The 23,593-nt window shown below is 38.1% G+C and overlaps 1 protein-coding gene and 3 pseudogenes across 2 annotated transcripts; all 4 read left to right on the top strand.

Annotated features, from left to right (window-relative positions):
• Positions 1–685: 685 nt before the first annotated feature.
• On the top strand, positions 686–2,014 carry LOC148923724 (uncharacterized; annotated as a pseudogene).
• Positions 2,015–5,840: 3,826 nt separating this feature from the next.
• On the top strand, positions 5,841–7,670 carry LOC148923723 (L-type lectin-domain containing receptor kinase SIT1-like; annotated as a pseudogene).
• A 5,542-nt stretch (positions 7,671–13,212) lies between these two features.
• Positions 13,213–16,429, top strand: LOC125204591 (uncharacterized). Its single transcript, XM_048103281.2, has 2 exons — positions 13,213–15,923; positions 16,017–16,429. Exons 1-2 carry the CDS (start codon positions 13,256–13,258, stop codon positions 16,382–16,384), a joined length of 3,036 nt encoding a protein of 1,011 aa, XP_047959238.2. The 5' UTR covers positions 13,213–13,255; the 3' UTR covers positions 16,385–16,429.
• A 3,092-nt stretch (positions 16,430–19,521) lies between these two features.
• LOC125199391 (uncharacterized) lies at positions 19,522–22,764 on the top strand (annotated as a pseudogene). The gene is made up of 2 exons (XR_016132281.1): positions 19,522–22,174; positions 22,263–22,764. The product of XR_016132281.1 is annotated as an uncharacterized LOC125199391 (transcript).
• Positions 22,765–23,593: the final 829 nt, after the last annotated feature.

The raw sequence follows: 23,593 nt of genomic DNA, 5'->3' as shown, positions 1-23,593 counted from the left end.
TTTGGCCTGATCGATGATCAGATAGATGAGATCATTAAAGAAATCGACATAGACAACGTAAGTATCCCCTGAATCGCCTTGAAGATTGTAGGCATCTGCTTTTAGTTGACTATGCTTTGAAAATGTGAAGGATGGACGCATTGACTATGGCGAATTCGAGAACCATGAGAGGGAATCTTAAATTTAATTTGGCCGATGCACTCCAAGGTAAACAAGAACACAATGAGGAAGATGAGTAAAATTCATACAATCTTTTCACTTTTTTTTTTCTTTTTTTTTTGTATATGTTTCTGACAAATGTAATCTTGAATTTTTTTATGGTATAAATATTTCGTAGTTAAGCTGTATACACTGGTGCAGAAAGTCACTTAATTCTCCTGCTGTTAGTGATTTGTAGTTGTAGTTTTAAAATCCCTTTACTTTTTGAGATGAGTATGTAATTTGTTGTAAGAAGAAGCATAAAAAAAAAAAAAGAATTTGATGACAGTTCAAGGTTGTCTAGAAGAGGTCTATTCGACATCATGTGCGACAATGTGCCGATTTCAAGGTCTTCTCAATAATAGCTGATGTTCAAGGCAAATTTGGTGTGTCAATCAGTTATAAGAAGGCATGGTATGCAAAGTGAAAGGTTATAGAGTTTGTATATGGTGGATGGGAGGAATCATTTAGGCAGTTGCCAAGCTACATGTTTGAACTCCAGTCACAGAATCCGGGCACAATTGTTGAGTGGAAGCACAATGAGCTGTTGAGTCAGAGACGTACAAATGTGTTCAACTATGTTTTCTGGGCATTTGGGCCCTGCAATACATGCTTTCCAAAAGGCTGCACCGGTGTTAACAATATATGAGACTCACCTCTGAGGAAGATTTAAAGGTAAGCTGCTTGTTGCTTGTGGTTTTGATGCTAACAAGACATGCTTGCCTATTGCATATGCTGTGGTGGATGAAGAAACCAATGACAGTTGGTCGTGGTTTTTGGATCATGTAAGAACTCATGTGGTGAAATACGAGAGGGAGGTGTGCATTATATCAGATAGGCATAAAGGAATCTTCAAAGCAATGAAGTCTGAAATCATGACAAGGGCCCCACAGATACACCACAAATTTTGTTTGGTCCATGTGAGGGCAAATGCGTTGAAGAAACACAAGGGCCCCAGTGTGAAGGCCATGATCAGGAAGTAGGGAGTCTGTACTCAGGTACGTAAATTTGACAGAAGAAGTCGAGCACTATCTGATGTCAGTCGTGGTGCAATGCGAATGCTCAATAGGATTACAAAAGAATGTTGGTCACTATGCTACGATGGTGGACTTCGATGGGGGTGGCCACAACAAACATGTCGGAGTGCTACAACAACGTGTTGCGGGGTGTTAGAGAGTTGCCAATTAGATCTTTGGTTGATTTGACATTTTGGAGGACGGTGAAATGGTGGGTGCAGAAGAAGACAAAAATTGAACACACTGAAGGTGAGTTAACCCCGTGGGCGAGGAACATGCTTGCTAAGAATGACTCAAAGGGGCGAAAACATTACATTACTGTAATTGACCGAGATATAGGAAAGTACCATGTCCGAACTCGAGGAAGAATAGAAAATGGAGTGTCAAAGGGCAACAATGTTCAAATAGTCAAGTATCTAGATTCGACGTGCAGTTGTGGTAAGTGGCAGACGCGGAGAATTCCTTGTTCACATGGTTGTGAAGTTGCTAGAGACAAAGGTCACGTCATGATTGACCTCATAGATAAGTGCTACTACCTAGGTACATGGAGATCACAGTACTATGGTCAAGTTTCATTTGATGCACAAAGACACGAAGATTATTGGGTTGAACCTTCATGGAAATTGCGCATCACCCCTCAGCAGTTGATTCCTAGAAGGCGTGGTCGAGTTAGAAGAAGGAGGATACGTAATCAAATGGATGTCCGCGAGGATGATGAACCGAGAGCTCCCCGTCGTTGCAGAAATTGCGAGAAAGAGGGGCATGACCGAAGAAATTGCTCAGACGGTGCTGTTCAGTAATTTCATGGTATATATTTCCTAGCTTTTGGAATTGAGTTGTGTACTTGAGAGCTGTTAGGTTTTTTATTGACAATTTTTGTTGATTTGCAGGAACGGCTGACAAGAGAGGGCATGGCTTCGAGGCTGAATATTGTTGATGTTTGTTTTTGGGGCATATGTGATGGATCTTATTTGACAGTTACTATGTTTACTTATCCACATTTTGTGGTAGACGTTGTTGACAATTATTATGATTTGTATTGTTACATGCTTGACAGTTATTATGTCAGATGAATATTGTTGTCATTTTTTTCAACCAGGTGGAATGAGTGTTTGACAATCGATACTTTGTATTGTCAATTTTTAAAATTTTTTTGCAAGAATTTACATTAATTATGTGATCCAAACTTGTTTCAATATAAACAAATACCAACATATTTATAAACACAAGTTCACCAAAGACCATTACAACATATAAATTCACACTGAAAGATACATATGACGCCAACCCCTATCAAAAACCTATTTCTCCGAAGGGGTGAATTTTGTTGGAGCTTTCCCTTTGTTCTTCCTTGTTGACAATCCCATGAATACATTATGCATGGCCTTCCCAAACTTACTTGATGAACTCTTCACAGTTGGTCGTGACGATCCCTCGGTTGGTGGTCGAGATATTACTTCTTCATCTTCTTCCCCAGACCCTGATTCCCTGCCCATAGCTTGATCCCCGCCCTCTTCTTCTATCCATTGAATTATATATACATGTGAAACACACAAATAGGCAACAAAACAACAAAAATCAACCCTAAATTCATCAATTTCATCATAAATTCATCAATTTCCTCATAAACCCTAATTTTGCTAAATTAGGGAAAACCTACACAAATTAAGCAATAAATGATGAATGTAGCCAAATTGAAGAACAATTACCGGAAGATATTTGCAAACGGTTGAAATTCGCCGGAAAAAGCTGGAAATCGCCGATTGAAAATGTTGAAATTCGCCGCTGCTCCTCTGCCCGATTTAGAAGTGTTCTGTTCTGCTGCCTCTGCCCGATTTCAAACCCGACCAAAGACGCATAATGTTTATGCGTCACTACTGAAAGACGCATAAGTGTTATGCGTCACTGTAAAAACGCAATATTCTTATGCGTTTCATCTTTAGAGACACATCAGCGTTATGTGTCGCTGCGCAAAAACGCACAACGCTTATACGTTTCATTAACAGTGACGCATGCTCCCTGAGTTAGAATAAATCTATTCCTCTTCATTAAGATGGAATGCAATTAGCTTCCTAGAACAAAAGAAGAATTTTTCCCAATAGGTGGCGCCACCGCAGATCCACCGAGAGGCCGCACGGTTGTTGTTCGGTAGAAGAAGAATTTCATAACTAATATTCTAAGTCTACTTTAACTTAATTTTCAACAAGTAAAGTCTACGTTGGACTTAGAATTTCATAACTACTCCCTCCGTCCCGGTCTCACTTTGACCGAGTACGGGCTTTAAGAAATGTAATGAAAAGTGAGAATGTGGGTCCTACTTTTATATACTAGTATTAGTTTTATAATAAAATGTGAGTAGGAATGAGTTGGTGGAATATGGGGTCCACTACCAAAAATGTTAAAAAGTGAAATGAGTGGGACTGACCAAAACAGAAAAATAGGACAAATTATCTAGGATGGAGAGAGTAATATGGTTACAATTACAAACCACACCAAATTTTCAACCTAATTAACAGAAAGATAATGTACACAACTTTCCAAAACTAAAATTGTGTTCAAACTTGATGAAATTAGAATTTTTGGTTTTGGAAAAATTGAGTAGATGATCTTTTTATGAAAGAAACCAAGCTAGCAAAACTATTCTTACTAATTGAAGACACCAAAAAACCATAGCAAAACATGTCATCTCCCTATATCTTAAATGATTCTTGGAATGGTGCCAAAAATCAGTGGTCTAATCTTTGATCTATGTTTTAATTGCGCAAAGAGCTCCTCAAATTTTGGATAGTTTCCAATAGTAGCTATTTTCTCATAAAAAAGTGAATGTATCAGTTTAACCTCCGGGTAGTAGAGGATATACCCTCTTTAATTCCACTTGTCTATATCATTAACTTGAGATCTTGATCATGTTCTACATGCCATTTATAAAATTTATTAATTGAATCTAACTCGAGCAACGTTTTAAGGGACAGACTAAAATGGAGTAGTTCTTATTTTTAAGGTACGAAGAACTTAAATTTAAGTAGTGGATCTTTCTATCAAACCAAGCTAGCAAAACTATTCTACTACTTGAAGACACCATGACAAAACCTCCCATCTCTACTCACTTTCTTATTCTATTCACCCTCTTCATTCTCTTGATCACCGCTCCTTCACATTCCAACAACCATACCGATATTGAAGCTCTTCTAGCATTCAAGAAATCCATACACGACGATCCACTACATGCTTTAAGCTCATGGAATGAAACAACACATTTCTGCTAGCTAGTGGAATGGTATCAGGGGTGGAGGCAGAATGAGCATGAGTAGAGGCTAAATTTTCATGTAATTTAAATTATTATTAGGAGCTTTTATATACTAATATGTTCAAAATATGAATAAATTTTAAAATTTCACAATAGAAAAAAATTAAAAAATTTGGATTCATTAGGAGCTAAAGCCCTTCCCTCTTTGCACGTAGGTCCAACCATGGAGTCACATGTAGCAAAAGGCATCCAAACATAGCCGTCTCTCTTTCACTGCCATCTCAAGGCCTAGTGGGATCGCTCTTGCCTCAAGAGGCAATCTTTCTAATCACTTGAGAATTGAGATGTTCATAAACAGAAAATCAACAAGTGATGCATTCAAGGGTACCTAAAGTGGAGTAGAACTAACTTACTAAACTTAATTCGATAATGGGGATGGGTCACCAATATGGAGCTTTTGTTTGCCAATTAAATTCAGTTCCTAAATATATTAGCTAGAACTGTGAACTTTTAATACACGAATTTTTAATATTTTTGGGTTTTCTTTTAAAATTGTAATTTTTAAATATATGAACTTTGAATTGATCTGACCAATTTTGGTCAAATTAAAATTATGTAGAGTACACTTAGCATATTACCTACCATCTACATGGCAAAAGATAAAAAGTCACCTCGAAAAACACGTCAACTTCAATTTAAAGCTTATGCGGAGTACACTTAATTATTAGCCATAATGGCACTACTAGCAACCACGTTTGCTTCAATTTACAGAAAAATATTTTCTAGGTGAAAATCAGAGATACTTAGAGTTCATAATTTTATATTCAAAGATAGTACAAGTAGTGGTGGTAATGGTGAATATGCATGTTAACAACATGAAAAAGTTTATTTTTCTCTTCTAGCCTTCACTGCATGTGATAGTATAGATCCATTCACCAAATATAATGTCTAGTACTTCCTCTATTCCTTCATCGAGTTACTTCTAGCCTTCACTGCATGTGATAGTATAGATCCATTGACCAAACATTGTTTTATAGACTGAGAAAAGTTGAATGTTTGTGATTTAATATTTTGTTGCCAAATTTTTTGGAATCATTCAAAATTTAATTAAAATTCATGATTCAAATGACTATTACTCCAAAAAGAGTATTAGTATGAATAAATAATTTGAAACATACTACCCCACTTTAGTTGTTGTTTTTAAACGGGGGAGATTTTGGCTTCAAGCTTATTATAAACGACATAAGGAAAAGAAGAAAGAAAGCGTCCACGTTAATTTGAGGAAGCTATATAATAAATATGGCATAAATTTTACGTCGAAGAAATGTCTTCACATTAATTATGTAGAAAATTTTGTATATGGACAATAGACCCTTGACTCAAAACATGCACATCACCAAGCCAACCAGAGCTATTCTACTGAGTAGATGATCTTTCTATTTAACTATTTAAGCAAGCCACCAGAGCTATTCTACTACTACAAATCCAATACATCAAAAAACCATGGCAAAACATTCTAATTCTACTACCTTCGTTATTGTATTCCCCCTCTTCATTTTCTTGACCACCACTCCTTCACATTCCAACAACCATATTGATCTCGAAGCTCTTCTAGAATTCAAGAAATCCATACACGATGATCCACTGCATGCTTTGAGCTCATGGAACGAAACAACGCATTACTGCAGATGGAAAGGCGTCTCGTGCAGTAGAAGGCATCCAAGCAGAGTCGTCTCTCTGTCTCTGCGGTCTCAACGCCTAGTGGGATCGCTCTCACCCCACATAGGTAACCTCTCTTTTCTAAGAATCATCAACTTGAAAAAAACACCTTCAGCGGCCCAATCCCTCCGGAGATTGGTCGCCTCAGAAGGTTTGAAGTGATCGATTTTAGTAACATATCACGATGCATAAATCTTAAATACCTGAGTTTGATTGACAATGAGCTCAGTGGAGACATAGTCCCTGAGATAGCTTCTCTTTCCATGCTCCAAGCATTAGGGTTGGCAGACGACATGATTTCCGGGACTATTCCACCAGTCCTAGGAAACCTCACAGATCTATTACAACTATCGTTAAATGAATGCCGCTTCCATGGAGAGATTCCAGAGTCGCTCGCTCAGCTTAGAAGATTGCAACTGATAACTGTGGGTTATAATGACCTAACTTGTACTATTCCATTAGGTCAAGTATCATGATTTTTATAGTTGCTTTCAATCGACTCCATGGAAACATACCTTCCGACATAGGCTCCACACTTCCCAACTTGATGATCCTTTATTTGCAATCCAATGTAGATAGGTCCTGTTTCTCTTGATGATCCTTCAGTGACACTTGCATCAAGTGCCATTAAAGACAAAGTGCCATGATAATTATTTTCTCTTGACACTTTTAAGTGCCATAAAATACCATTTTCTAGTAGTGTGAGTTGCAAGGTGAAGTCCCAACTCTCGGAGTTTTCCAAAATGAGAGTGCAATCTCACTTGAAGGAAACCAAGGCTTGTGTGGTGGAATTGCAAGCCTAAACCTTCCTTCTTGTCCATCATCACCAAAATCCAACAAGAAAAGTTATGGGAAATTCTTGATCCTAACTATTGTTGGAGCCATATTCCTAGTGCTTGCAGTGTGCCTATGTGTGATCATTATCTACAAGCGACGTGCACATCTAAATGTTGGAACCCCGACATTCCAAGGGCCAGACTTTTTGAGGCTATCTTATGCTGATCTCTTGAGTGCCACGGAAGGATTCTCAGAGATAAACCTACTTGGTATAGGGAGATTTGGATTTGTATACAAAGGAACTATCAATGATAATGATGAGCAGGCAGATTTAACAGTGAAGGTTCTTGATCATAGAGTAAGAGATGCTTGTAAGAGTTTGGCATCAGAATGCAATGCATTGAGAGGCATAAGACACAGAAACTTGCTCAAGATTGTGAGTGTATGTGATAGCACTGATTTTCAAGGGAATGATTTTAAGGCATTGGTGTACGAATTTGTTGACAACGGAAGCCTCGAGAACTGGCTGCATTCTGAGAGTGAAGGCGGGGGAAATCTTAGTGCTATTCAGAGACTGAATATTGCAATTGATATTGCATGTGCAGTTGAGTACTTGCATTGCGGTACTGACTCCATAGTTGTTCATGGAGATTTGAAGCCGAGCAACATTCACTTGGATCAAGACATGGTCGCCAAAAGGAGACATGTCATAATTGTTGAGTTTCTCATTTAACATGGAGTTACCCTGTTAGAATCAGTTCCGGATATTGAATGGTTCTGTAGGAATTTACTACGTTACACTTTGCCGTTCTAAAAGGTAAGTGGTTTTGTAGGTTTTAAATGTGAAAGACTCTGGTAATATTGTTATATGCTCTGGTAATTTTGTTATATGCAGTCTGGGGAGAAGTTGATTCTCAGGTATATTTGCTTGATAATTAGAATGTCACAAATCATCGATCACTATTTCTCAATAATGAATCATATCAAACCTTGTAGGCTTCTGGTGCTTACATTTTCCTTCCCATTGGATGACTTCCTTCAGTTGTTGAGTGATCAGTTCTGTTATACTCTTTCGATGTCTTAAAATTTCTAGCCACTAAAGAAAACTGACTTGGCTCTAATTTTTATTTTAAAGAAAATCTAATGTTGGTTTGCTGCTTTTAGGTTCTGTTGAAGATGATTAGAGGGCCACTAGTTCTCAGCAATTTAACACATGGATCTACCAGGTACAGGTTATCTAAACTTTCCTGTTCACACTCGAAAGCATTCTGTGTTTCTTAGGATTTAGTCATAAACGCCTTCATTTGATAAATAGCTGTCTTTCTACATTTTTGCTTGTAGATTTTATAGTGCTCATTTTCTTCTTACAAATCATTAGAGTTTACAAAGACAAGATCAAGCTGAATTCGAATTCACAGTGAGTGGTACTTATCTCTACTGCGTGTTTGTTAGTCTAGTTTTCTCATATATAATAACATGGTGTTCTTGATTTTTTCCTTTCTTCTTTTTCCTCTAATTGATGTTATAGTTTCTATTCTTTTAATTTGAAAATACGGATGCTTATGGAAATACATTTCTCGTCTAATTTTCTGTTAAAGATTGATATCTTGTTTTAAGATTGGGATAATGACTGTTTCGTAGTGAAATTATTATTACTTGGTTCAAATTTAGGAAATTTGTTGAGATTAGGATAATGACTGTCACTTATATAAATGACAAGATCATCATCATGTCAATAACGAAGAAATTGAAATAGAACAAGAGTTGGATCGTAGAAATTATTCATGTGAAGCACATAGTCCTCGCATGACTATCATGCAAGAAATGACAAGGTTGAGTGAATTAGATAAGATTTTGGAGTTCAGAGAAGAGTTTGAGAAAGAAGATTAAGATAAATAGATAGAAATGAAGAATATGTCAAAATATGTTGAAACCAGTAGACTGGTTGCCCAAAATCACCATCAACGGTTCCGGACCAGTGTTGGGTCTGGACGGACCATTCGTTTTGGTTCAGCAATGGATCACTACCCTCTATCAAATCGTACCTAATTATCAAATTGTCCTCTAATTTGGAGTTATCTGATCTAAAAGTTAATGAAATAATTTTATAAAAAATATAAGTGAAAAAATTTAATTAACTGTGGAATGTATTAACAAAAAATTGTAAACAGCGATGAAACATTTATTAATGGCTTAATAAAAATTGCAAAATGGGAAAACAATTGGTGGATGAATCATCTTTTCTGTAAATGGGTTTCAATATTGGCCAGGCTCACGGTCTATCATGATCTAGCCCAAATCAATGCTAAATATAAAAATAATTAATTTAAAATTTACAAAAATATTCTAGATACTCTTAAAAGTTAAATATGTACAGAGCCATTTGTTAATAATGTTTATATTTTCTGCGATTAACTTTTTTATAGTAAAAGCACTGTTGATTAAAAAAAATGCAGTATCTTTTTAAATATTCTTTCTGTTCCATTTTAGCCGTCCGCTTTTTATTTTAGTTCGTTCCATATTAGAAGTCCCAGTCAGAATTTTTCATAAATGGTAACAAGCTCCACATTCCACTAAACCTATTTCACTCGCACTTTATTAGAAAACGAATATATAAAAATTACAATTATTGAAAGGAGAAAGAAAAGAAGAAAGAAAAAGAGTCCACGTTATACCGCGTTGGTGTTTAATGAAATGTACGTTGGTCGTTGGCTTGTCAATATCATTTTTACTATAGAAATTAGAAAGTCAAGTCTTCTTATTAATTATTTGAAAATTATGTGTATCAGGATAAAGAGACAGATAATAAATGATGACATTAACGCAGCAATTATGAGATTGTAGATTATAGTAATATTATGGAAACATACAACAAAAATGACCATACCAATTATAAAGAATCAGACACCGTAATTTTTTTAATTCGAAATGTATTAATAATGATTAAAAATTGATTGTATAACAACAAAATCATTATTTGTAAGTTGTTTGAAAATCTTAAAAACTCAAAAATATAAAAGATCAGTTGAAATATTGTTTGCATCTCTACACAACACACACACAACAATTCATTTTCATTACATACAATATAATTCTTTATAAAATCATCTGGTTTAGTTTAGGTGAAGTCGACGCCTCAAAATTATTTATATACTTCCTTCATCCCCTACTAATTGACACCAATTTTCGTTTTCGTCAATTCCCAATTAACAAACCGCACTTTCCACCAACTCTTTCTACTCACATTTTATTATATAAATGATATATAAAAGTATGACTCATATTTCATTAATTTTTTTTGCTATATTTTTTAAAACACGTATCAAGTCAACCGATGCCAACTAATGAGGAAGGGGGAAGTATCAGATTTATTTCATTTTTATATCACGTTTGATCACTTTGAGAAGATTGAAAAGGCTGTATTTCATAAGAAAAAAGGGGGTTAGAAATCATATTGGTGAATTGTACTATTAATTAAATAAGTACAACAAATATTTGTTCGCATTATTTATTGAGTATCTTCGGTGGGAGAGATAAATGGAGAGGTAAGTCATATAACTACCATATTTATTTTTTTATATAAACTTATTCTCAAATGGAAAAGATATTTGAGAAGGTATTATATCTATTTTTATTTTGAAGAGGAATCTTTACCTCTCCATCAGTGCTCACTATCATATTTGCCCTCTTTTCATGAAAACTATTCTCCAATGGAGAAGATATTTTAGAAAATATTATTACACTTTATGTTTTTAATGCATTTTGTACAATTCTTTTAATTTTTTAAAAATGATATACCTTTTTATATATACTTTTCCTTGGAATGTGTTATTTTTTGAAAGGGTATATTTCATTTTTTGAAAAGATAAACATATGATATATCTCTTTCATATACCTTTCCTTGTCAGAGATCCTCCTTTTAAGTTATTGAAAAAACTCATGTCAAGCTAGTAAATTAGAGTGTCTCCGGCGGCGCCCCTCCCACTCGCCCTTCCCATGCCACGTCAGCACTAGCCCCTCCCATTCCACTGCCACATCACTCGCCCCTCCCACTAGCCCTTCCCACAATTAAATTAATTCACAATTAAAATTTAAATTCACGAAAATAAAATTCGACACGAATACGAACGGGAAATACGAAAATTACATTAAAACACAAAATTACATTATAAAAAAAACCTTAGTTTAAAAATAAAATTAAAATTACATAATCCCCTCGGCTTTCACTCCTCCTCCTCGTCCTCGTCCCCGTCGCCCGTGCCGCTGCCACCTCCGACGTCCCCGCCCCCGATCTCGACGTCATCATCATCAATGGGTGGCATCCCTAAATCGCGCCGACATCGGTCGACCATCTCCTTGCACAGCCTTCTCAAGACTGGATCGTGCGTGTTATACCACTTGAAAGTGATCTGCATCAGGGTCTTCGTTTGCTGCGCGCGGGCGAGGCTGTCGTCATCTTCTTCTCCTGGGACCTCCGATTCGACCTCGTAGGACCCGCTGCCGCTGCCGCTTCCCCTCGCCATCCGCTGCGCAGCCTGTTGCCCCATCGGGCGACGACGACGACGAGTGTCTGTTCGCGGTAGCGGGGCCACTTCCTCGGCTTCGGGAAGCTCGTGCGAACCAGCACTGCTGCTGTACTCACCGGAAGAGTTGATCTTCGTCCGCGTCCAGCCCGATTCGACACCCACAACAAACTTTTGCGAATCCTTGACCACGAGAAAGGCCTCCCACTGCTCAAACTCTTTGATCCCCAAGTCTTTGCTGGGGTACTGGGATAAGGATTGTCTCCGCACATCATCCTCAGACATGCCGCTGCTTACCATGCGCATGTTGTTTTGGTAGATTGCGGCAAAACGACTGAGCTTAGGCCTCAACCGGAGCCACTGTTTCCGGCATTGCTCGGGGATGTGAGGCTTCGCCCCAGGCGGTTTGTTGGCGCAGTAGGCGGCACTGATGCGATGCCACATTCGGTCAACATACTGGTTCGCTCCGGTGTAGGGATCCTCTACAACACCGACCCATGCCTTCGCAAGCGCGACATTTTCCCACACGGTCCAGATCGTCCTCCGCTCAGTCTCATCCATACCCTCCTCCCCTCCCATCCCCGTGTGTGAGGAAGAGCTCAGGACTTTGCCCTTGCCCCTACCCCCGCTCCTGGCCGTGGCCTTGCTTTTTCTCCTGCCCCTTGCAGGCCCCGCCTCCTCCTGGGGAGTCTCATGGATCGGCGATAGCCCCAGATCCTCAAAGGAGAAAGTCTCGATGCCGGCGTACTGAGTCTCCGGAACAGAAGAAGGGGAGTCATCGGCCAACAAATCTATATATGGCCGATAGACAGATTCCCCAGGCGTCCTCGGGCTCCTGTGCTGCATCGACCCACTCACCGACATATTGGCGGCGTACCGCCCATCCCCACTGCCCCGGGCACCATCCCTCTCACCCCCGCCATATTTGGCGGCATACCACCCATCCCCGCTGCCCCTGGCATAGTCACACCCATCCCCGCCATATTTGGCGGCATACCGCCCAATCCCGCAGTCCCACCCATCCCCGACATATTTGCCGGCATACCCGCTGCCCCCGGCATCATCTGACCCATTTGACTCATCCAAGTGTACATATTGTAGAACATTTGGGGAGTCAACGTCGGCATACCCCCATCCCCGCCATTTGGGGATTCATCCCCGCAAAATTTCCCTCCGTGCCGATGGGAATAGAGTGTGTGTTCCCTCCGCTCGTGGTGGGGGAGTTTCTATTGTACTCCATTGTAGTAGAAATGAAATTTGTAGAGAGAGAGAAACTTGTTAACACAAGTGGTGTGAATGAAATGAAGTTGGGGGAGCCCTATTTATAGAGTTTATTATTTATTAATAATAAAAATATATATATATATATAAAATGTCGGACGTCCGAGTGGGACGGACGACCTTCACCACAGTGGCGCCCGTCCCACTCGCCCGTCGACGGGAGGGGCGAGCCCATCGCAGGGGCACTCGGGACGGGCGTGGGCGCCCTTCCCTCCCACAATGGCGCCCGTCCGGTCGGACGTCGCCGACGGGCGAGTGGGAAGGGCGCCGTTGGAGACACCCATAAGAAAAAAATATGCGATACTGGCTTACCTTTTCATTTAATTCTCACTAATTATGTAGACCCTTCCCCCATCAAACATGCACATCAAGTTCACTTGACCAAGTCCAAATAAGTATGACCAGACGTTTTGGTTTTGGAAAATTGAGGAGATAATCATTCTATTAAAGCAAGCTAGCAAAACTACCCTTCTACACGAACATACCAAAAAATCATGGCAAAACCTCTCATCTCCAGTGCCTTCTTCCTTATTCAATTCCTCCTCTTCATCCTACTCACCACTATTCCCTCTTCACTTTCCAACAACCATACTGATCTTGAAGCTCTTTTGGCTTTCAAAAAATTCATCCGCGACGATCCACTGCATGCCTTAAGCTCGTGGAACGAAACAACGCATTTCTGCAGATGGAATGGCGTGTCTTGCAGCCAAAGGCATCCAAATAGAGTTGTCTCGGTTATCCTGTCATCTCAAGGCCTAGTGGGATCACTCTCGCCTCACATAGGTAACCTCTCTTTTCTCCGAACCATCAACTTGCAAAACAACACCTTCAGAGGCCCAATCCCTCAGGAGATTGGTCACCTCAGAAGGCTTCAAATGATCGAGTTTAGTAACAATTCTTTGGGAGGCGGGATTCCAACAAACCTATCACGATGCATAAATCTTAATTACCTGAATTTGATTGACAATGAGCTCACCGGAGTCATAGTCCCCGAGATAGCTTCTCTTGTTAACCTCAGGCATTTAGGCTTGTCGAAAAACATGCTTTCAGGGACTATCCCACCATTCCTAGGAAACCTCACAGACCTATTACAACTTTCGTTAGTAACGTGCCTGTTTCAAGGAGAGATTCCAGAGTCGCTCGCTAAGCTTCAAAGATTGCAGCGGCTAGTTATGGGCGACAACGATCTAACTGGTTCTATTCCATTAAGCCTCTACAATCTTTCAAGTGTCGAGATTTTCGGATTTGATTACAATCGACTCCATGGGAACATACCTTCCAACATAGGCTCTACACTTCCCAAGTTGAGGCGCCTTTATTTGAATCATAATAATTTCACAGGAGCGCTCCCAGCTTCCCTATCTAACTCTTCCCTCATTGAACGCATAGAACTAAATGCTAACAGTTTCACCGGACATATGATCGACTTATCCAGGTTTTCAGCTCTTCAAAGATTTTTGGTATTATCGAACCGTTTCAATGGAGATATAGGTACTATTTTATCATCGCTAACAAACTCCACGAGCCTTCAAATGTTGACATTGTCTGAAAACCATTTCTCTGGTTCGTTGCCAGATTCCTTTGGCAATCTTTCTAATCACTTGTGGCTCTTGGGCCTCAATGAAAATAAGTTAAGTGGAAGCATTCCATCTAGTATTGGAAACCTTGTTGGTCTCACCAAGTTTTCAGTGGACACCAATCATCTAAAAGGTACAATTCCTTCCTCCATTGGGAAACTTCATAAGTTGCAAGAAGTAAGTTTCTCTAGAAATAGACTAACAGATGAGTTACCATTTTCATTGAGCAACTTGACTTTGTTGAATTATCTCGACTTGGGACATAACAATCTTTCTGGGAGTATACCTCAAAGTCTCGGCAACTGTACCAACTTGTTATTCTTAGCTCTTTCATATAACAATCTCAATGGTCCAATACCTCTTGAAATTGTTAAAATTTCCTCCATTGCCATTTCCCTTGACCTTTCTCGCAACGTCTTGACGGGTACTATTCCATCAGAAGTTGGGGCTTTGAGAAATCTTGAGGCCATGGATTTTTCCAACAATAGATTGTCCGGAACCATTCCAACATCTTTGGGTAGTTGTGTGACGCTCAGCTCGCTTCACCTAGAGAGAAATTCTCTTCAAGGTGAAATACCAGATAGTTTAAGAGCTTTGAGAGGCTTACAATATTTGGATGTTTCGCAAAATAATCTTTCAGGGAATATTCCAGAATTTTTAGTCGAACTTCGCCTGCTGTACCTCAACATTTCTTTCAATGAGTTGCAAGGGGAAGTCCCTACTCGCGGTGTGTTCCAAAATGAAAGTGGAATCTCACTTGAAGGAAACCAAGGCTTGTGTGGAGGCATTGCAATCCTAAACCTTTCTTCTTGTCCATCATCACCAAAATCCAACAAGAAAGGTTTAGTGAAAATCTTGATTCCAACTACTGTTGGGGCCATATGTCTAGCACTTGCAATGTGCTTATGTGTGATCATTATCTACAAGCGACGGACATTTCAAAATGATGGAATCAGTATAGTCCAAGTGCCAGGCTTTTTGAGGATATCTTACGCAGATCTCTTAAGTGCTACAGATGGCTTCTCAGAGACGAACCTACTTGGTGCGGGGCGATTTGGATCTGTATATAAAGGAACTATCTATGATGATGATGAGCAGACGAATGTAGCAGTGAAGGTTCTTAATCTTAACTTAAGAGGAGTTTCTAAGAGTTTGGAATCAGAATGCAATGCATTGAGAGACATCAGACACAGAAACCTGCTCAAGATTGTGAGTGTATGTGACAGCACTGATTTTCAAGGGAATGACTTTAAGGCATTGGTTTATGAATTTATGGCCAACGGAAGCCTCGACAATTGGCTGCATTTCGATCCTGAGAGTGAAGATCGAGCTCTCAGTGCTGTTCTGAGACTGAATATTGCAATTGATATTGCATGTGCAGTTGAGTACTTGCATTGTGGTACAGACTCCATAGTTATTCATGGAGATTTGAAGCCGAGTAACATTCTCTTGGATCAAGACATGGTCGCCAAAGTTGGTGATTTTGGTTTAGCCAAAATTGTCTCAAGCATTTCACAGAGCTTGCCATCCACGGAAGGAAGTAGTTCATCAGCAATAAAGGGTACCATAGGCTACATTGCTCCAGGTTTAGTTTCAAGTTTAAAGCCTTTTCAATTGACAAGTTTTTTTATACGTATATAGCTAATTCCGTCGGTGACTATGTATGTATTTGGCTCAGAGTATGGCATGAGCTATGTTGCATCAACGCAAGGGGATGTATTCAGTTACGGAATTCTTTTGCTAGAGATTTTCACAAACAGAAGACCAACAAGTGATGCATTGGAGGGGTGCCTAAATCTCCAAGACTTTGTTTGCACAGCCTTACCCGGCCGTGTAACAGAAGTAGTGGATCCAATTATGCATCAAGAACTTAATGTGGATGAAAAGTATTGGGATTGCATTGTTTCAATTCTAAGGATTGGAGTGAGATGCTCGAAGCAGCTTCCAAGAGATCGCATGTCGATGGCAGAGGTTGTTAATCACTTGGAAAAGATAAGAAACGTGTTTTCAGTTTATAAAAGTGGCAGCAGAAGTGTTGCTCTGTAGTCTGTACCAACTCTGAAATAGATGTTCTTTCTAGCTTTTGCAATATTTTCAGTTGTATTATCTTCAAACTAAAAATGAATAGTCTTCACTATTTTTCTTAAAAATCATGTCCGATCAAACTATCACAAAATAGGGGACGGAGGGAGTACTAAAATTGGAATGATTTTTCAATCATTTCTCATTACGATTAATCTAACCCACCAAAATATAGTTAAGGTCATCCCATGGATTGGACTCAGCTATGTTATTTTCAGTATATGGTGGGCCGGGCTGAGGTCTATTGTGGCCTAGTCCATATCGATGCTTAACATAAGTAATTTCAAATTTGTAAAAATATTCTACACTTAAAAATATATTTGCTCCATCTACCAAATAATAGGTGCATTTGACATTTCACTCTATCGACGATTTAAAATTTCATTTGCTTTTGTTCATTTTATAAGTGGACTTTATGCTCATTAACTCATATTTATTAACTCACATTTATTATAATAAAACTGATACTTCGTATAAAACTAAGATTTACATGTTACTAATTTTTTTATTCATTTTCTCTAAAAAAATTTTAATTCATAACAAATTAAAACGATATTTTAAATCGTGGACAGGGAATATATTTTATCTAAAATATGGGCCGTTCTATAAGATTTTTGTTGGTTCGAGTATAATTGTTTGCAGTTGTATTTTGTTTACATATCTATGTTTGCTACAATTAACTTTTTGAGTAGTACGATAAATTATTTTCAATTTAACTGTACTTTTATTTAGTTGTTCTCTTTAGAATTTTTAGTTTCAACTTAGAGCATTCCCAATGGAGGTGGCGAATTCTCGGCGATAAATCGCCGGTTATCGCCGAATTATCGCCGGCCATTGTGGCGAAGTCGGCGATAATTCGGCGATAATGTTGCCGTTGCTTCGCCGAGTGGCGTTCTAACGCCGGATTATCGCCGAGCGATCGCCGGCCACTGTGGCGACGCTCGGCGATAATCGGCGATAATTAAAATTTTTTTTTTTTTTTTTTGAACCCAACGGCTATTTTACATTCCACCCCTATAAATATTTCCTCCACTTCCTGCATCCAACACCTGCAGAGTACGCTGGGGCTCGATCCCGACGCCCCTCCGGCCCCTCCGTCTTAGATTTTTTTTTTTTAAATCTTTGTTTATTTGCGTTTTTTATTTGTAGTTTTTTTTTTCTCGTTGTATTATATTTTCCAATGATTAATACAACGATGAATTGTTCATTATTAGTCTATTTATTAAATACATTTGTAGGGAAAATTAAATAATATAAAAAATAATGATGTAAAAATGAAATGTTGAGTTAGGGAGAAATAAGGGAGAAATAAGGGAGAAACCAATGTAGCACTTGGCTAAAAACTGGGGATAAATTTTGGTGCTGATGTGGCGCTGATGTGGCAGGAGTTAGGGAGAAATAAGGGAGTTTTTAGGGAACTCCATTGGGAGTGCTCTTATATACATTTGAAAGGATATGAAAAGAAGAAAGAAAGAGAGAGTCATATTGACTTAATTTTACTTGTCGGAGGCTCATGAAATGCACGATGGCTTGTTGATTTTATTGTCCATATTGGCTTAAAAATTTTGTCGGAGCCCCACGAAATGCACGATAGTTTGTTGATGATTTTATATAAATACAAAAAAGTCTAGTCTTCTTATTGATTATGTTGAAAATTTTGTTAAGAATAATAGACCCGTTGCAACAGAAATAAAAAGTTCCCATAAAAGTACCAATTACAAGATTATAATCTTAAATCATTCATGCTACAATAAAATATTTGTGGCATGAAATGAACGTAGAAAGAGGAATGACATTAGTCTTGATTGATTCCTTTTTATATGGCTGGTAACAACATAGTAGGTAGTACTGTACTATTTTTTTTCGTAGATATAAGCTATATTTGTTTTTCGTAGATATAAGCTATATTTTTTTTTTCATTTATACCATAGAAATATATATATTTATTTATAAAAGAATTTCATATAAATAAACATTACTAATAATATTATCAAAACAATTGAATGGCACATTGATGTTTAGCAATACTTTATAACCAATGGTGCATCCAGGAACTAAATATCGTGGAATTGAACAAGATAGTAAATATTTTAAATAATTTTAACTTAATTATTTTTACAAGCATGTATTTTAATTTAAATAATTCATGCGAGATATTCTTAAAAAACATATCCCACTTTCTTCGTCCCACCATAAACGAGATGTTTCTTTAGGATACAAAATTTAAGAAAAAGATTTTAGGAAGTTAAGTGGAAAAAAGAACAAATTAGGATGTGAGAAAAAAAATAAAGGTGAAAATATATATTCCCTCCGTCCCAAAATAAACGAAGCATTTCTTTTGGGCATGGAATTTAAGTAATTGATATTTAAAAAGTAAAAGTAGAGAGAGTAAAGCATTTGAGAGAGAAAAGTGAACAAGTAAAGTGAGAATAAAGTAGATGGATAATAAAGTAAGAGGGATGATTTTTTGCTAAAAAAAAAAATGGCTCATTTATAGTTGGACATCCTAAAAAAAATATGACTCGCTTAACTTGGGACGGATGGAGTAATAAAGTAAGAAAGAAAAATTGTGTTATATTTTAACAAAAAAAATGACATACCTTAGTTGGGACGTAATAAAAAAAAAATATGAATCACTTATGGTGGGACTGAAGTAGTATAATTTTTCTATAACATCCCAAACTTTTAGAAAATTAAAAAAAATGAAAATGAATAAGAAGGTTGAAATTTTAAATTATAAAACTAAAATTAAAGGAAATAAAGAAATATTTAATTTACTTTATATAAGTATATTTAATTTAGATAAGTTGATTTTGATATATAAAAAATATTACTACTATTTAACATTAATTAATATTTTAAGATGATAATATATTTTTAATGGACTTTTAAGAATTAATACAATTACTGAAAAAAATTCAAAGCCCAATTTACTACTACTGTAACATAATTTAAGATATTTAATCACGCAGACTGTTGTTAAATATCTAGTCCTTTTAAGTATGAACACAAGTTTGGCTGTGGAAAATTGGGTAGATTATCTTTCTATATATTTTAGGAAGCTAGCAAAACTATTCTACTAGTTGAACACTCTAAAAACCATGGCAAAACATGTCATCTCTACTCTCTTTCTTATTCTCTTCATCCTCTTGACCACCATTCCTTCTTCACATTCAAACGACCATACTGATCTTGAAGCTCTTCTAGCATTCAAGAAATACATACACGACGATCCGTTGCACACTTTGAGCTCATGGAACGAAACAATGCATTTCTGCAGATGGAATGGTGTCTCCTGCAGCAAAAGGCATCCAAGCAGAGTCGTCTCTCTTTCTCTGCAGTCTCAAGGCCTCGTGGGATCGCTCTCGCCTCACATTGGTAATCTCTCTTTCTTAAGAATCATCAACTTGCAAAACAACACCTTCAGCGGCCCAATCCCTCAGGAGATGGGTCGCCTCCGAAGGCTTCAAGTGATCAAGTTTAGCAATAATTCTTTTGGTGGTGGGATTCCAACAAACCTATCACAATGTACAAATCTCTATTACCTGAATTTGGTTGACAATCAGCTCACCGGAGTCATAGTTCCCGAGATAGCTTCCCTTGTCAACCTCAAAACTTTAGGCTTGACGAAAAACATGCTTTCAGGGACTATCCCGCCATTCCTAGGAAACTTCACAGATCTATCCCTACTGTCGATAGGTTCTTGCCGCTTCAAGGGAAAGATACCAGAGTCGCTCGCTAAACTTCAAAGATTGCAGGTGCTACTTATGTATGACAATAATCTAACTGGTTCTATTCCACTCGGCCTCTATAATCTTTCAAGTGTCGAGTATTTCGGATTTGATTACAATCGACTTCATGGAAGCATACCTGTCGACATAGGCTCTACACTTCCCGAGTTGAAGTACCTTTATTTGAATGGTAATAATTTCAGTGGAGCACTTCCAGCTTCGCTATCTAACTCTTCCCTCATTGAACTCATAGAAGTATCTGAAAACAGTTTCACCGGAAATATGATAGATTTAACTAGATTTCCAGCTCTTAAAGTGCTTTTGGTTGCATCTAACCGTTTCAATGGAGATATAGGTACTATTTTGTCATCCCTTACAAACTGCACCAACCTTGAAACTTTGGAATTGAATGGAAACCATTTCACTGGTTCGTTACCAGACTCCATTGGCAATCTTTCTGATCACTTGTCGTCCTTACGCCTCGATAAAAATCAGTTAAGTGGAAGCATTCCATCCAGTATAGGAAACCTTGTTGGTCTCACTTCTTTAGTAGCTGATACCAATAATCTAAAAGGCCCAATTCCTTCCTCCATTGGAAAACTCCATAACTTGCAACTTATCACTATCCATAAAAATAGACTGATAAATGAGATGCCATTTTCATTGGGCAACTTGACTTTGTTGAACATTCTTTCCTTAGCATTAAATAATCTTTCTGGGAGTATACCTCAAAGTCTTGGCAACTGTACCAACTTGTTAGAATTAGGTCTTGCATACAATAACCTCAGTGGCTTAATACCTCCTGAAATCATGAAGCTTTCCTCCATGTCCATTGGACTTGATCTATCTGGCAACGTTTTGACGGGTACTATTCCATCAGAACTTGGGGCTTTGAGAAATCTTGGATACATGGACTTGTCCAACAATAGATTATCCGGAACCATTCCTCCTTCTTTGGGGAGTTGTGTGATGCTCAGCTCACTTTACCTAGATAGAAATTCTTTTCAAGGTGAGATACCTGATAGTTTGAGGGCTTTGAGAGGTTTAGAATATTTGGATCTTTCACAGAATAACCTTTCAGGAGTGATTCCAAGATTTCTTGTTGAGTTTAGCTTGTTGTATCTCAACATTTCTTTCAATAACCTGCAAGGTGAAGTCCCAACTCTCGGAGTTTTTCCAAAATGAAAGTGCAACTCACTTCAAGGAAACCAAAACTTGTGTGGAGGTATTGCAACTCTGAACCTTCCTTATTGTCCGTCATCACCAAAATCCAACAAGAAAGGTTTGGGGAAAATCTTGATCCCAGCTATTGTCGGAGCCATATGCCTAGCGCTTGCATTGTTCTTATGTGTCGTCATTATCTACAAGCAAAGAACATTGCAAAATGTTGGAAACCCAATATTCCGACTGCCAGACATTTTGAGGCTATCTTACGGAGATCTCTTGAATGCTACAAATGGATTCTCGGACATGAATCTAGTTGGTGTAGGTAGATTTGGATCTGTGTATAAAGGAACTATCAATGATGATGATGAGCAGACAGATGTGGCGGTGAAGGTTCTTAATCTTAACGTAAGAGGAGCTTGTAAGAGTTTGGCATCAGAATGCAATGCATTGAGAGGCATACGACACAGAAACTTGCTCAAGATTGTGAGTGTTTGTGACAGCATTGATTTTCAAGGGAATGCTTTTAAGGCATTGGTGTATGAATTTGTGGCCAACAGAAGCCTCGAGGACTGGCTTCATTCAGAGAATGAAGGCAGGGGAGCTCTCAATGCTATCCAGAGACTGAATATTGCAATTGATATTGCATGTGCAGTTGAGTACTTGCATTGTGGTACAGACTCCATAGTTATTCATGGAGATTTGAAGCCGAGTAACATTCTCTTGGATCAAGACATGTTCGCCAAAGTTGGTGATTTTGGTTTAGCCAAAATTGTCTCAAGCATTTCAGGGAGCCTGGCATCCACGGAAGGAAGCAGTTCATCAGCAATCAAGGGTACCATAGGCTACATTGCTCCAGGTTTACTTCAAACTTTACACTTTCTAATTGACAAGTTTTTTTACATGCATTTATCTATGTCCGTTGTCTATCTATGTATTTTGTTCAGAGTATGGCGTGAGCCTCGTTGCATCAACTGAAGGGGATGTATACAGTTACGGAGTTCTTGTGCTTGAGATGTTCACAAACAGAAGACCAACAAGTGATGCATTCGAAGGGTATCTAAATCTCCAAGACTTCGTTAGCACAGCCTTAACCGACCGTGTAATGGAAGTAGTGTATCCATTTCTGTATCAAGAACTTAATGTGGATGAAAAGTATTGGGATTGCATTGTTTCAATTCTGAGGATTGGAGTGAGATGCTCAAAGCAGCTTCCAAGAGATCGCATGTCGATGGCAGATGTTGTTAATGACTTGAAAAAGATAAGAAATGTTCTTCCTATACTCTGAAATGGCAGAAATGTTTCTCCATATCAACACTGAAAAAATGTTTGTTTCTGTTACTTATTGCTTTAAATTTTGTCTCTCATCTTCTTATGTTTGAAGTTGAGTGTACAATATCTTTCAGTTGTAGCAGTTGCTCTGGTTGTTGTAATTGAACTTTCTTTACATTATCTAGCTTTAATGTTTACAATAGTCAATAATTTGCAGTTCCTTTATGTTGTGTCCCAAATATATATTCTTGATGTCGTTCAAAATCGTATCAGAGTATGGATGAGACATACAAACAAGAAAACATACAAAGGAGACATGTTTTGAGGTGGTCGGTTTCCCGGAATGGTGGGAGGAGAAACACAGGGGGAGCAGAGTAGCTTCATCCGTTGAAGAGATAGGAAAGCCGTGGAATAGTCAGCCTCATCCAAATTTATTCAATAAGATATGAAAAGAAGAAAGATAGAGTTGATTTTATTGTCATATTGTAATGAAATGCACGATGGCTTGTTGATTTATGGTCATAGCTTAAATTTTTTGCAATATTGTCGTGTAATGCACGATGGCTTTTTGATTTTATGGTCATAATATTAGCTTAAATTTTTTATATTTTGTTGTTTTTTGTCATATTGGCTATACAGAAAAGTCAGTATTCACGATAATTTATTTTTGCAATATTAAATCATGATGCACCTTGATGTTTATCAATACAACTATTTTTATAACCATCTTACTAAGAAAATGTTGGGTTAAAAACATGTCCCACATCGATTGAGAGAGAAGTTGGAAGTGTATATAATTTTTTGTCCAACCCCAATTAATTTGAGGCCTTTTGGGAGTGACCCAAAAACAAATCCGTGCGGACTTGACCCAAAGCGGACAATATAAAACTAATGTTGCAATCAACGATCGTAACAAGAGGTATCAGAGCCAGGTTGGCTTTGGGTTGTTCCTGGATGAGCCCCCGGTAAGGGTCGGGCCCAGGATGACCCAGGGGCCAGGGCTGGA

Source organism: Salvia hispanica, chromosome 6 (genome assembly GCF_029641045.1).
Source record: "Salvia hispanica isolate PSC_SH4W2 chromosome 6, Shi_PSC_v1, whole genome shotgun sequence".
NCBI lineage: Eukaryota > Viridiplantae > Streptophyta > Magnoliopsida > Lamiales > Lamiaceae > Salvia > Salvia hispanica.
This window is presented reverse-complemented; position numbering and strand designations above follow the sequence as displayed.